At 36.6% G+C, this 12,845-nt stretch overlaps 1 protein-coding gene across 1 annotated transcript; it reads right to left on the reverse strand.

Moving 5' to 3' along the window:
• Positions 1–1,128: 1,128 nt before the first annotated feature.
• LOC113358147 lies at positions 1,129–3,485 on the reverse strand. Its single transcript, XM_026601705.1, has 3 exons — positions 2,484–3,485; positions 2,051–2,394; positions 1,129–1,933 (listed from the first exon to the last, which is right to left on the reverse strand). Exons 1-3 carry the CDS (start codon positions 3,483–3,485, stop codon positions 1,129–1,131), a joined length of 2,151 nt encoding a protein of 716 aa, XP_026457490.1.
• Between the last annotated feature and the right edge of the window lie 9,360 nt (positions 3,486–12,845).

Consider the following 12,845-nt stretch of genomic DNA (forward strand, 5'->3'; position numbering starts at 1 on the left):
ATTCAAATGGAGTGATCTTGAGGCTTGTGTGGTAACTTGTGTTGTACCACCATTGAGCCAAGGGAAGCCAACTAACCCACTTGCTGGGTTTAAAGCTAGTCATGCACCTTAAATAAGATTCCAAACAGGCATTCACCCTCTCAATCTGCCCATCAGTTTGAGGGTGATAAGCTGTGCTCATATGTAATGCAGAACCTAGTCTAGCAAAAAGGGCTTGCCAGAAGTTGCTCAGAAAAATTGCATCTCTGTCTGACACAATAGATTTAAGAAGGCTATGGAGTTTAAACACAGTGTCAATAAATACCTTTGCCACTGAAGCTGCAGTATAGGGATGGCTTAATGGAATGAAATGGCTGAATTTAGTAAGCCTGTCTACCACCACCAGTATAACCTCCCTGCCTTCAGATTTTGGGAGGCCAGAAATGAAATCCATGTTGATGTGTTCCCAAACTTGCTCTGGAATGGGCAGTGGTTGAAGTAGGCCTGCTGGGCTGGTGTTAAAACCCTTGTGATGTTGGCATACATCACAAGATTGGACAAATATTTTAATATCCTTGTGCATTCCTATCCAAAAGAAATACAACTTAGCTCTCTGGTAAGTGGCATGTGTCCCAGAATGCCCCCCAATGGGTGAAGAATGAGTGGAGAGAATAACTTTCTGTCTTAATCCACCATGTTGTCTAACATAGAGTCTTCTCTTGTATCTCAACACTCCTTGCCCATAAGAATAGTTTTCCACTGCTCCTTCATGTACAGTTAATTTGGGAATTAGGTCCCTTGCATGATTATCTTCCTCATAATTGTCTTGAATTTCTGTGAACCACTCAGGCTGTAGTTGCAATAGATTCTGGCATAAGGGTTGCTCTTCTGAGTGGACTCTGGATAAGGCATCAGCTACTTGGTTCTTAGTCCCCTTTTTATACTTTAGCTCATAATCATAGCCCAACAACTTGGCTAGCCATTTCTGCTGAAGTAGTGAGTGAACTCTTTGCTCCATGAAGTATTTAATACTTTGGTGGTCGGTGAAGATGGTGAATTTGAGTCCCAATAAGTAAGATCTCCACTTTGACACAACCATTACCACTGCCATCAATTCTTTCTCATAGGTGGACATAGCCAAGAATCTGGTCACATTCCTTTTCTGAAGTAGGCTATGGGTCTTCCCCCTTGCGTGAGCACTGCTCCCACTCCAGTATCACAGGCATCAGTTGAGATTTCAAAGGGTTTGCTAAAATTTGGCAACACCAAGACTGGTGTAGAAGTGACAGCATCCTTAAGCTTTTGAAAGGCTAGCTGAGCTGAGTCATTCCACTGGAAACAATTCTTCTTCAATAAATCAGTCAATGGCTTGGAAATGAGTCCAAAATTCCTCACAAACTTCCTATAGTGCCCTGTTAGGCCTAAAAACCCTATTAGGTCTTTAATGGTTACAAGAGTTGGCCATTTCACCATGCAGTCTACCTTGGTGGGATCAGCAGCTACCCCCTCACCTGATATGATGTGCCCTAAGTACTCCAACCTGTCCTGGCCAAATGAGCATTTGCTGAGCTTTGCATATAGTTGGTTCTTCTGAAGAGTTTCTAGAGTAAGTTGTAGATGTTCTTGATGAGTCTCCATATTTGGACTGTAGACTAGTATGTCATCAAAGAACACTAGTATGAACTTCCTAAAGTAGGGTTTAAACACATCATTCATCAAGGCTTGAAAACTGGCCGGAGCATTAGTCAATCCAAAAGGCATGACTAAGAATTCATAGTTCCCTTGATGTGTTTTGAAAGTAGTCTTCTGAGTGTCCTTAGGTGACACCCTAATCTGGTGGTACCCTGCTCTCAAGTCAATTTTGGAAAAGACAAATGACCCTTTTAACTCATCTAACAGTTCTTCAATGACTGGAATGGGGTACTTGTCCTTGACAGTGATCTCATTAACTTTTCTTTAATCAACACAGAACCTCCAGCTCCTATCCTTCTTTTTAACTAGTAAAATTGGGGAAGAAAAAGGGTTGTGACTGGGTTTGATCACTCCTGACTTAAGCATTTCTTCAACCAACTTTTCAACCACTTCCTTTTGAACATAGGGAATTCTGTAAGGCATTTGGTTAGGTGGTGTAGAGTTTGATTGTAGGGGTATATGATGGTCATGAGATCTTTCAGGTGGCAATGAAGTTGGTTCTTTGAATATTGAAGTATATTTGGTGAGTATGGGTTCTAGGACTTCTGGTGTTTGAAGGAGGGGCTTTATGGATGTTATGCAAAATAGTTGCCCTGCCATACCTCTTTTGTTCTTCTTGAAGTACTTATGATAAGCACTTACTGACATAGATGAATTTCTGATGTCTTCAGTAAGCCCCTTAAGCTCAATCTCCTTACCCCCAGTGTGAAGGACACTGTCATCCTTTTGAAATCAAATTTCACAGGACTTATAGTCCTCATCCAGTCTACTCCCAACACCATATCACATCCACCCAAATCCAAGACTCTGACATCAAAAGAGAAGTTATTTCGCTGCATGTTCCGGCTAAACTGAGGACATTTGGCATCACTGAGTACATTGTTACCATCTGCCACAGCTACATGTAAAGCAATAGTGGGTTCTACCAAGGCTCCACTGAGTCTTGCCATTTCAAGGTCAATGAAACTATGAGTGCTTCCACTATCAATCAAGACAGTGAATTCCTTTTTATTCTTAGTAACACCTTTAATTTTAATTTTGTTGTGAGAAACATTACCAGATAAGGCATGTAGGGAAATCTCCACTTCTTCCTCTAGCTCTTGTATGACTAGAGAACTTCCAGGGGATTCTTCTTCTGAATTAGCTGATCCTTCCTCATCTCCAACCAACATGTATAGTTGTTGTTTAATACACCTGTGTCCATTATCATACTTTTCATCACAATTATAACACAAACCTTTCTCCCTTCTTGCCCTCATTTGAGCATAGGTTAACTTTTTAATGGGGGGTAGTTTAAGGCTGCCACTACTGGTGGGTGATGGTGTGTTAGATTTTGGTGGAGTCACAAAGATTTTAGAGCTGCTACTACCCATTGAGAATGGAGGAAGTCTTGAAACAAATTTTGCCTTCCTAGAAGTCCTCTCCAATACTGCTTCCTGTATCCTTGCTAAGTACATGGCTTGTGTGAGTGTTGAGGGTGAATGCATTTGGACTGCCATCTTGATTTCTTCCTTGAGTCCACTGACAAAGATAGAAGTGGAATAGGCTTCATTCAAGTATCTATTCTTAGTAATCATTAAGGCCTTGAGCTCCTCAAAAATTTCTTGGTACTCCAGCACAGTGCCTTCTTGACAAAGCTTGTTGAACTCCCCTACCACATCATCATGTCCGAGCTCTTGAAACCTAAAATTGACATCACTGCAAAATTCTCCCCACAAGAACACCTCCCCACTTTCTTGATAGTCATGAAACCACACATCAACTTTGCCTTCTAAGTGAAGAGAAGCAACCATGACTTTCTGCTCCTCATCCATTAAATGTAGTTGAAAAAACTTGTTACATTTACGAATCCAGGATCTAGGATTGGTTCCATAGAATTTAGGGAAATCTAATTTGGGCTTGTGAGTATTCGAAAATTGATTAGATAAGATATTGTGATTACCTCCTGTTTTCGAATCGTTTTGCAGTTGGAAGGGATTCTCTAGTAACCCATCACCTGATTTTTGTTGATTGAGAAATTTTTTCTTCCAGAGACGACATCTTAAAATCAAGTAGGCTTCCTAGTCCTGCTAACAATTCCAGGGACAGTGTGTTCTGAGCATCATCGATCTTCTTGTTAAAATCTTTGAATCCTTCACTTTGATTGCTGGTTAGTTCATTAACACGCTTGTTTAAAGCGTCAAATTCCTTCTGGGTTACCATAACTTCACGGGAACACTCGGATCGAGTGCTATGATACCAATTATAGTGATCTACACTATAAATTAGCTCAGAAACAACTCAGGATCTCTAAGGATAGAGATCAGATTTGGGAGAGAAAGCAACTGAGAGAGAAAGAAGTTTTAGATTCAATTTCAACATAGGTCGAACAAATACCAATCCACAGAAGTTATACCCACTCACAAAGTACAGCACGTGTGTGAAGCACACGTGCGAATTAACTAAAACAGAAATTCAAAATAAACAGATTAATATTTGATTAACGGCTAAACAGGCTGCCCCTTAACCAAAAGTCTAAACTGGATGCCCCTTAACCGCTGGTAGAGTCCTTCCAAGCCAAGATTGTCAATTCTATGACATTTTCCACTAAAACACACGAGACATCAAACATGTCACAAATTGGGGGATACTCATTAGGGTATTGGTCTGGCGGTTTACAACGTGCGACGTGCATTACGCCCGTTACAGGAAAGTGTCATGAAGCGGGACGGTTAGTGATGGCAAGAAATAATGGTGTAAACGGATCCACTTCCTTCATCATGGAAGCATAATTTCTAACGGTTACACGTTACTCCACTCTTCCATCACTCAATCGTTTCCACTTCCTACGAGACCAGGGTACGTTTTATTACGACTTGTATAAATAGGTTCACATATATCCACCAAAGAAAAAGTTTTGGTCAAAGCACAACACAGTATCCAGAAATCACCAAAGAACTGATAGCTTTTCATTCTACAAGCCAGTTCCACTTTCTGATACAAGACATAAAACAACCACACCTTAAGAATTAACCATTCTGGTCTCAACACCTTCTTCGCTTCCCTCCCTAAGACCAACCCTTCTCCTTCACTTTGTGACCGAAGCAAGCCTGGAACGGCCATTTCTTGGTTTAGGCCAGGATTGTACAGATTGATCTTTCAAATCAAAAGTACTCCCGTGCAGTGCATTGTTTTCTCATCCACACACCCAAAATTACCAAAACCAACAGAAACAGTTTTCACCCACAAACACAAGGTTGTACAACTGAGTTACCAAAGTGCTCAAATGAGATTCTGACAGAAAATACGTCCGAAAGCAACAAAAGGAAATCTCCAATTAAGGATCAGAAAATTAACCAAACGTCTCATAAAGGTAAAACTAAAAACTTTACTCCTTTCAATAAGCATTGTTATTATTATAGAGATAAAGGTCATATGCAAAGGGATTGTAAAATTCAAAAGATGCAAAACGCTTTAGCATTTGTTTCTAAAGAATTGAAATTTTTCAAAAACCTCTCAGATCGTCATTGTCCTGTGAGACAAACGAATTATCACATGGATTCAAAATCGTATCCCAAAAGGAACATTCCTAAAAGGAAAAATAATAGAAAGAGTAACATCTTTATCAATGGGGATATGAGATCTGATTTTTTCAAAGTGGAAACATGCAATGTCGCTAGAAATGAATAATCTTCATTCAAAGTCCACATACAAGTGGATAGCAAAATCCAAAAAGGTATCCAAAAGGAAGTCATCTAAAACAGATTCTAAGAAAAACTATCTTGTTGTAATCTTAGACAAAGATGACTATGAATGTCTAGTGTTCAGACTAAAAAGGGAGGATATTCGAAAATATCATGCTGGACCATGTTCCACGAATACTGAGCTATCACAAGGTCACTCCAACAACTCATGTTGGCATTCGGAATTTCCCTAGATGTGCTCAATTCAAATAAAAGGGAAGTTCTAAAAAGGAGCACGAGACTTTGAAGGAAGTATAATATTATACTCATGAATATCTAAAGGGTTTTTCTATACTTGGAATACCTTTCTATTCTTAGAAAAATGATTTCCATCTTTGGAAAGTCCATGAGAAAAATCTGAGAAAGATTTTTTTTCAGATTATCTAGATCATACTGGTTCGGAAAAAGTCTTATGATGTTTCCGAAAGTGTATATTTTCACAAATAATATACCTTGATTAGGTATCTCAATCTTGGAAACCAAGCTTGACTTATTATATAAACCATCTACAGGACCGATACTTCCCTCTATGATTTGTCTGCGGTCAGAGATGGGTGAAAATACTATTGATATTGAATCCCAACTTCGAAAACTTGAAAACTTTCAAGTTGAGCTCAAATGCTATTTCTCTAAAGAACATAAAAAGAACCATATTTCTTTTGAACTCATGCTTATGCTAATGGGAGATTCTGAAGTTGCTCGTGAACTTATGGAAGCTACAGTTTTGAATGAAAAACTGCTTGAGTCAAAACTCTTAAAGTTGATCGTGGAAGTAAATCTCTTGAAAAAAAGACTCTATTATATGAAAGAAAAGAGAAGACTAAAATTTCAGAATACTGAAGAATCTTCGGTGAATAATAAGAGCACTTCTAAGGATTAAGTTATATGTTGTAATACTTAATCCAGAAAAACAGACTTCAGTTTTTGATTTCTTTCAATAATTGCAAAGTCTATTATGAATAAAACTATCTTATTATGAATAAAATTATTGGTTTATAATTTTTCTTGTGATAGTTTATGATTACATAGCCTGTGCTTGAATGCTATATTTTATCGGTATGTATGTTTATGGGATGTTTGATTTCGGTATTATTACCTTAATATTCGATCTCATAATGTGTGAACCCTTATGGTTTGGGTGACTTTTTGATTTAGCGGGATTAAGTTCTAGCCCATGTTGGTAGGCTTTATCAAAGGATCATGAGGGGTTCCTGTAGAAACAATATGTGAAAAAGTCACAATATGTTGAATCTTTTGGTTTAGCATAAAAGCATATGTGTTTCGAGGTTTAAACTTTTGCATCGCATAGTTAAAACCGGTTTTCAACCTTTCTCTGGTAAAGGTTGCTCTTTGTTGTTGTTCTTTTGTTTTGGCGGGAGGATGATAACTTTAATGGGGGAGAGTTCTAAGTGAACTTGCGCTTAATGACATATCTTAAGGGGAGAAGAGGATGCGGAATTTGAGGTAACAATCTTGTTAGTTAATTGTTTTCCTGTTTAAGAAAAGCATGATTTTATTTCATATCCTTATTGCTTTTGCTTAACAAAATTTCGGTACAATTGATGTTGATTCCATTATTTGTGTATGAATGTTTGATTATGATTCAATTGTTTCCAGTTAAGAAAAACTATTATTATCTTTCATTATTGTTTGGTATCAATTTTTTAGGCTTACAAAATTTCAGTGCAATTGCAGTGCTATAAGGTCTATGTTTGTTTCAATTGCTTCCGGTTAAGATAAATGATTATGCAAGTTGATTTATTGGGTTTGTATGAATTGTTTATGTCTTAAAAAAAGTGTTTCGGGATAAATTTTTTAGTCCAAGTGATTTCCGGATAAGAAAAACTAAGTTTCTCGGATCTTAGTTAGACTTATCAAATGTGAAGGTTTCGGTTATTCAAGTCTAATCGAATGCCTTAACAAGAATTACTAGTTAACTAACCTAGTATTTTTCTTGTTTAAAAGTGAAAGGTCTAAGTTATTTTTGAGAATAATTAGAGCCTGATGATAAAAATAAAGTTAATTCTGATCTTTATTTTGGTCTTATCGAACAAGCGATTGTATTTGTACAATCAGTTTAGCAAAAGAACTAAGGTTCTTAGTCGATTTTTGATGTGCTAAACTATTAGGGAAAATTGCTTCGGGGAATTATTTCCTAGATAACATGTTAAAACCAAATTACTTGTAGTTTCGATTTTGATATTTGTTATCTAAAATGGTGTCTAAAACCCTCGTGTTCAACTCTTATAGGTTTGCAAATTCTCTTTGTGAGTTTGTAAGATCCTTTCGGTTTGTCCTTTATTTTTTCGTTTCTTTGTCATTTTGTGACAAAAAGGGGGAGAAATACTCACATGGAGGTAGAACCGAACTTGTTTTGGTAGAACCGTGATACCCATAATTGGTGATTTGATAGGATAATCAATCACATAGTTCTTGGAATTCAGACGAACCAATTCTAAACTTATCTGGAAGTGTGGAAAATCGTTTCCAAGATTGTAAGTATGAAAAAGGACTTGCAAAGTAAAGATGTCGACATACTTTGAACATGTGCAGTAACTCTTATCATTAATTGTTCAAAGATATTCCTTAACAGCTAAAGGAGAATCCCAGGATCGAAATAAATTGAGAATCTTTTAATTAAGGTTTCTTAGTTTTTGTATGCTATTTAATTTCCAGCAATTAAATGCATATCTTTAGAAAATAATAATTAGTAATTTTCATTTACTGATTATAGATTTTTCTATTGGGATTTCGTTCAATATTTGGACAGTGCATTTCCAGGAGTTATGAAAACCGATTTTGTGTTTATTGCATATCTTTGAGAATATTCGGTTTTTGAAATTCCTTGGTGTCCAAACTTCCTTGTCTATAAATGTTGAAGTTTGTATTTCTAGCAAACTAATCCTCAGAGCCAGCAAAACTACCTAGTTGTGTTGTTACTGGTGGAGCCGCCTATTTGGAGAGGAAAGTAACCTAATTAGGCGAAATCTCTTACGACCGCTCAGTTTAAAGACTTCTTTGGGATTGGGAAGCTCTATTAGCATCGTTGGTGGGAAACTAGATAATTGCAGTTTATTATTAGTTTTCGGTTGGTTTGATTGACTAACGGTTGTTGAAATTTGATTGCACCTAGTTTGTTTATGCTTGAGAATCTTCTCTTCTGATATAAGATTCACTCAAACTAGATCGAAGTTTCGACGGGGATCTTTAGACTGTTTTTAGATCTAAAGACGTCTTGTGATAATCCAACGTTAACAGACTCCGTTCTGTGTTTGATTGATCACAAGAGATTCAAGTTGATTGTGTGCAGGTGCTGATTGAAGATTAAAGAAGATTTGAAGACAAGAAGACTTTTTGGGTTCATAATCTTTGGTGTGCACAATACTTGTTTCGGCTGGAAAAGGGTCCAACTATAATCAGTTTATCTTTGTGATAGATTGGATTGATTAGTTGAGTAGATCGGCATCAATACACTTCTTTGTGATTAATAGTATTTCTTGCATAGTCTAACAATTACTTCAGTAGTTGTTGAGAGATTGATCTAAGGACCCAACAAAGGAGTTTATTGGTTAAACGGAAGACCCTTTGTCATACTCGTATCTCGTTGTTTGAAAAGAGTTGTTACCGAACAGATTTGTTGTTCCTTTACTGTTTGGAATACAAACCAAAGGAATTGTTCCAAGTGCGTGACTTATTTACAAGTTGGAGGCGCAAGGATACTGAGGGAACTAGGTGAACTATAGGTTTAGTTGCTTGGTCTCAACTATATGAAGTTGGTTTGATTTTGTATAGCGGCTTAATTATGAGAGTATTCAATTCTGGACTAGGTCCCGGGGTTTTTCTGCGTTTGCGGTTTCCTCGTTAACAAAATCTTATTGTGTCTTTTACTTTTCTATTTCCGCAATTATAATTGTTTTATTATAATTAGAAGTAAAATACACAAACGTTAATTCCTATTTTACTTGATAGACAATCCTTAGAGTTTGATTAAGTCCGAACCTGTTATCAAGTAAACATACTTCGTTGTTGTATTGTCTCGATCTCGTATCCATAGACGATCACATGAAGTGTGAACCGATTAGTTGTATTGTCTCGACTCAGTCCATAGACAATCAGTTTCGGAAAAGTAATTTTAGGTGAAAAAGTTTTAGATTGAGGTATATTTGGATACCCTCGTCTTTTGAGCAGTGGGATTTTAGGCAGTTCCCATCATTAGTAACCTAGACAACACTTTCAAAGCTCAAGATGTCTGCCTTATTCATTCGTTGAACCTTGAATTTAATGGGAAATGTTATCTTTTACCTAAAACATGAAGATAACACATCCAAGATATTTGAATTAGTATCTGTGGATAAACAAGAATAGATAAATGAAAGACTAAACCATACTCCCTTCTTCATTTCCCTACAACAACATAAAAAAACCCAAATTCCAACAGTAATCTTTGAACAAAGTAGAACTGAAAATGTGATAACCAAATGTATATTTCATTACCGTTTGTTGATGTCTGATCTTCTGTTTTGCAATTGGATGTGAATTTCTCTCTCGACCCTTAATAAGAAGCCACAAGAACCATCGCTAATAGCTGCAGAGAATTAGGACTTTTATCGAACAGATGATATGCATTTCGCATGTTATTGATGGCGGCAACTTTGTTGTACTTGTTCTCTTTTTCACTACCTGCAAATGTGATTACAAGCATAACCCATCACTCTTAATCCCGTCATAACCCATTCACCCACCAGATTTTTACTTCTTCAGTTCCCTACAATAATACTCAAAGCCCAAAATTCAAAACCTAAAAAAAAGAAGGAAAAACAAAACTAAAATTGTTTACATGTAAAATCCCTAATAAAACTAACATTAGAATCAAAACCTAAAATCAAAATTAGATGAAAAGGAAACCCTGAAATTGAAAAGAGAAAGGGTTTCTTCAGAGATCAAATTGAAAAAAATAACTAAAACTTTAAATCGAATACACCCTAAAACATGAAATCAAATACATCCTAAAGCAATACACAAGAGAATATTCTTATATTTCTCCAATAAATAAAAAACCCAGAACTTCAAACGAAAAATCAAGGGAAAAAAGTATAAACAAGAACAGATCTGACTAGACAAATGAGATTGAAAGAGAAATAAATAACAAACCTGATGATGTTATTAGTTTCATATGGATCCAACTAGGGAGAAGTCTGTTTAGTCTCATATTTTTACCGAGCTTCTTCTAGATAATTGCTGGAAATATAAAAAACAAAATCAAAATCAAATTAGTGAATCACTGGAGTAGAACAAAATGGCAGAGATAAAAGTGACAAAAGCAAAAGGGAAAAGAAGAAAAGGGGAAGAGTTACCATTTTCGTCTCTGGTTCAGATGTAAAAACCTTAGAATACAGAGAGAAAGCATTCGAGATCAAGGAAATAAAAAAAACATAAAACTATAAAATACTGGGATAAAGGTCAAAGAAAATCAAAAATCATGAACGGGTCTTCTGGTATTGGGGTTTTTCGATCTCATCTGAGAGTAGGTTGGACCAGAAAGAGAAGGGAAAAACAAGAGAGATGGAGCCGGAAAAATGAAATTAGGTTTAGCAAAAAAAATTTATAGTGATGGAAAGGGCGAAAGAATAACCCCAAGGCTTTTGTATTGAAATTTTGAACGGTGCATATGGATGGTCACACTGGTCACAAGGATTACCAAAATTTTTGGACAGTTGAGATTTTATTTGGGACTTTCATACGGATTGAGAGAAGTGTGTTTTTTGTTTATGTTTTCTGTTTGTGCTAAAACATGCTTGTACTGATTGAGATTTTACTTGTGCATTCGGTTTATTTATCAACCTTCGATACGATAAAATTTGAAAGAATATTAGTATCAATTTTGGATTGAAAAAATATTAGATATTGTTATCGACTTATGGTAAGAAGTCATCAAGGATAATACGATGAACATCAGCAGGTGTTCCGTTGAGAATTTCGAGTTCGGTGAAAAGTTCATTAAGAATAGATGACGAGCATCCTGTTGTGATTATACAACAATATAACAAATAGATGGGTAGGATTTGAGGATAAATGGTGATTAAACACCTCTTGAATCAAAGATCCAAGCCAATTTTATGTGCTAAGAAGCGCACATCCAAGGGAAGAACAATTTCATTAAATTTCAGATAAGATCCAACAAATCCTTCTTACAGCTTAAATGACCAATAATTGGGTCTAACCCTACTGAATAGATGACACACACGTGTCTGCAATCAAACGGCTAGTAACACAATAACAGAAATATTAAATACACCCCTTTAACTACTGAAGGCAGACTAAACGGGTAGCCCCTACTATACACACTGTGACATTACCTTCCCCTGAAAAACATCCTTGTCCTCAAGGATAAACTTTGGATAGTGAGTACGAATGTTGGAGAGGTCTTCCCATGTAGCATTCTTCGGAAATGAATTGGTCCATTGAATCAATACTTGCCTGAGTTTTCCCTGTAGAACTGACCTGGTACCCAAAAGTTTTTCAGGTAACATAATAATTTGGCCTTCATGATCCACTATTGGCAGAGATGGAGAAGGAGTGTGCTTCTGACCAATGTGCTTCTTAAGTTAAGAGACATGAAACACAGGATGAATGCGAGAGTGTGATTGTAAATCCAACTTGTAAGCTACCTTGCCAATGCGCTGAAGAACTTGAAAAGGACCATAAAACTTGGAGGATAGTTTAAAAATTTTCTCAATGAAAAAGAGGACTGCATGTAGAGTTGAAGTTTGAGGTAGACAAAGTCCCCAATTTCAAAGGTTATATCTTGTCTTGACCTGTCATCATATAGCTTCATTCTCTCTTGAGATTTAAGAAGGGACTCTTTGAATATATCAAGTAAAGAAGCTCCATATAATGCCTGAAAAGGAGAAATCTTTAAACTTGTGTGGTAGCTTGTATTGTACCACCATTCTGCAAGAGCTAAGAGTTCAGTCCATTTTCTGGTTTGTGTCCAGTGATGCACCTCAAATAGTTTTCAACACAAGCATTAACCCTTTCAGTTTGGCCATCTGTCTGGGGGTGGTATGTTGTGTTGAGGTTAATGCTAGTACCCAAAGCTTTAAACAAATCCTGCCAGAAATTGCTGGTAAAGACTTTATCTCTATCAGACACAATTGAAGAGGGTAATCCATGTAATTTGACCACCTGATTAAGAAATGCATGAGCCACAGATGCAGCAGTGTATGGATGTTGCAGAGCTAAGAAGTGAGCATATTTTGTAAGCCTATCTACTACCACTAAGATGACACTTTTCTTGCTGCTTATAGGCAAACCTTCTATAAAATCCATGGTAATATGTTGCCAAGCATGCTCAGGGATAGGAAGTGGTTGTAGAAAGCCAGCAGAGTTAGTGTGATCAGCTTTGTTTATTTGAAAAACATCACACTGAGATACAAAGAAAACTATGTCTTT

This window comes from Papaver somniferum, chromosome 1, assembly GCF_003573695.1.
Source record: "Papaver somniferum cultivar HN1 chromosome 1, ASM357369v1, whole genome shotgun sequence".
In the NCBI taxonomy this organism is placed as follows: Eukaryota; Viridiplantae; Streptophyta; class Magnoliopsida; order Ranunculales; family Papaveraceae; genus Papaver; species Papaver somniferum.

Coding starts and splice junctions, on each gene's coding strand:
- LOC113358147 (XM_026601705.1), bottom strand. CDS start 3,485: ATGGATGAGGAGCAGAAAGTCATGGTTGCTTCTCTTCACTTAGAAGGC. Junction 2,395..2,483: donor GAAATAACTTCTCTTTTGAT/GTCAGAGTCTTG, acceptor TGATTTCAAAAG/GATGACAGTGTCCTTCACAC. Junction 1,934..2,050: donor CAAAAGGAAGTGGTTGAAAA/GTTGGTTGAAGA, acceptor TGTTGATTAAAG/AAAAGTTAATGAGATCACTG.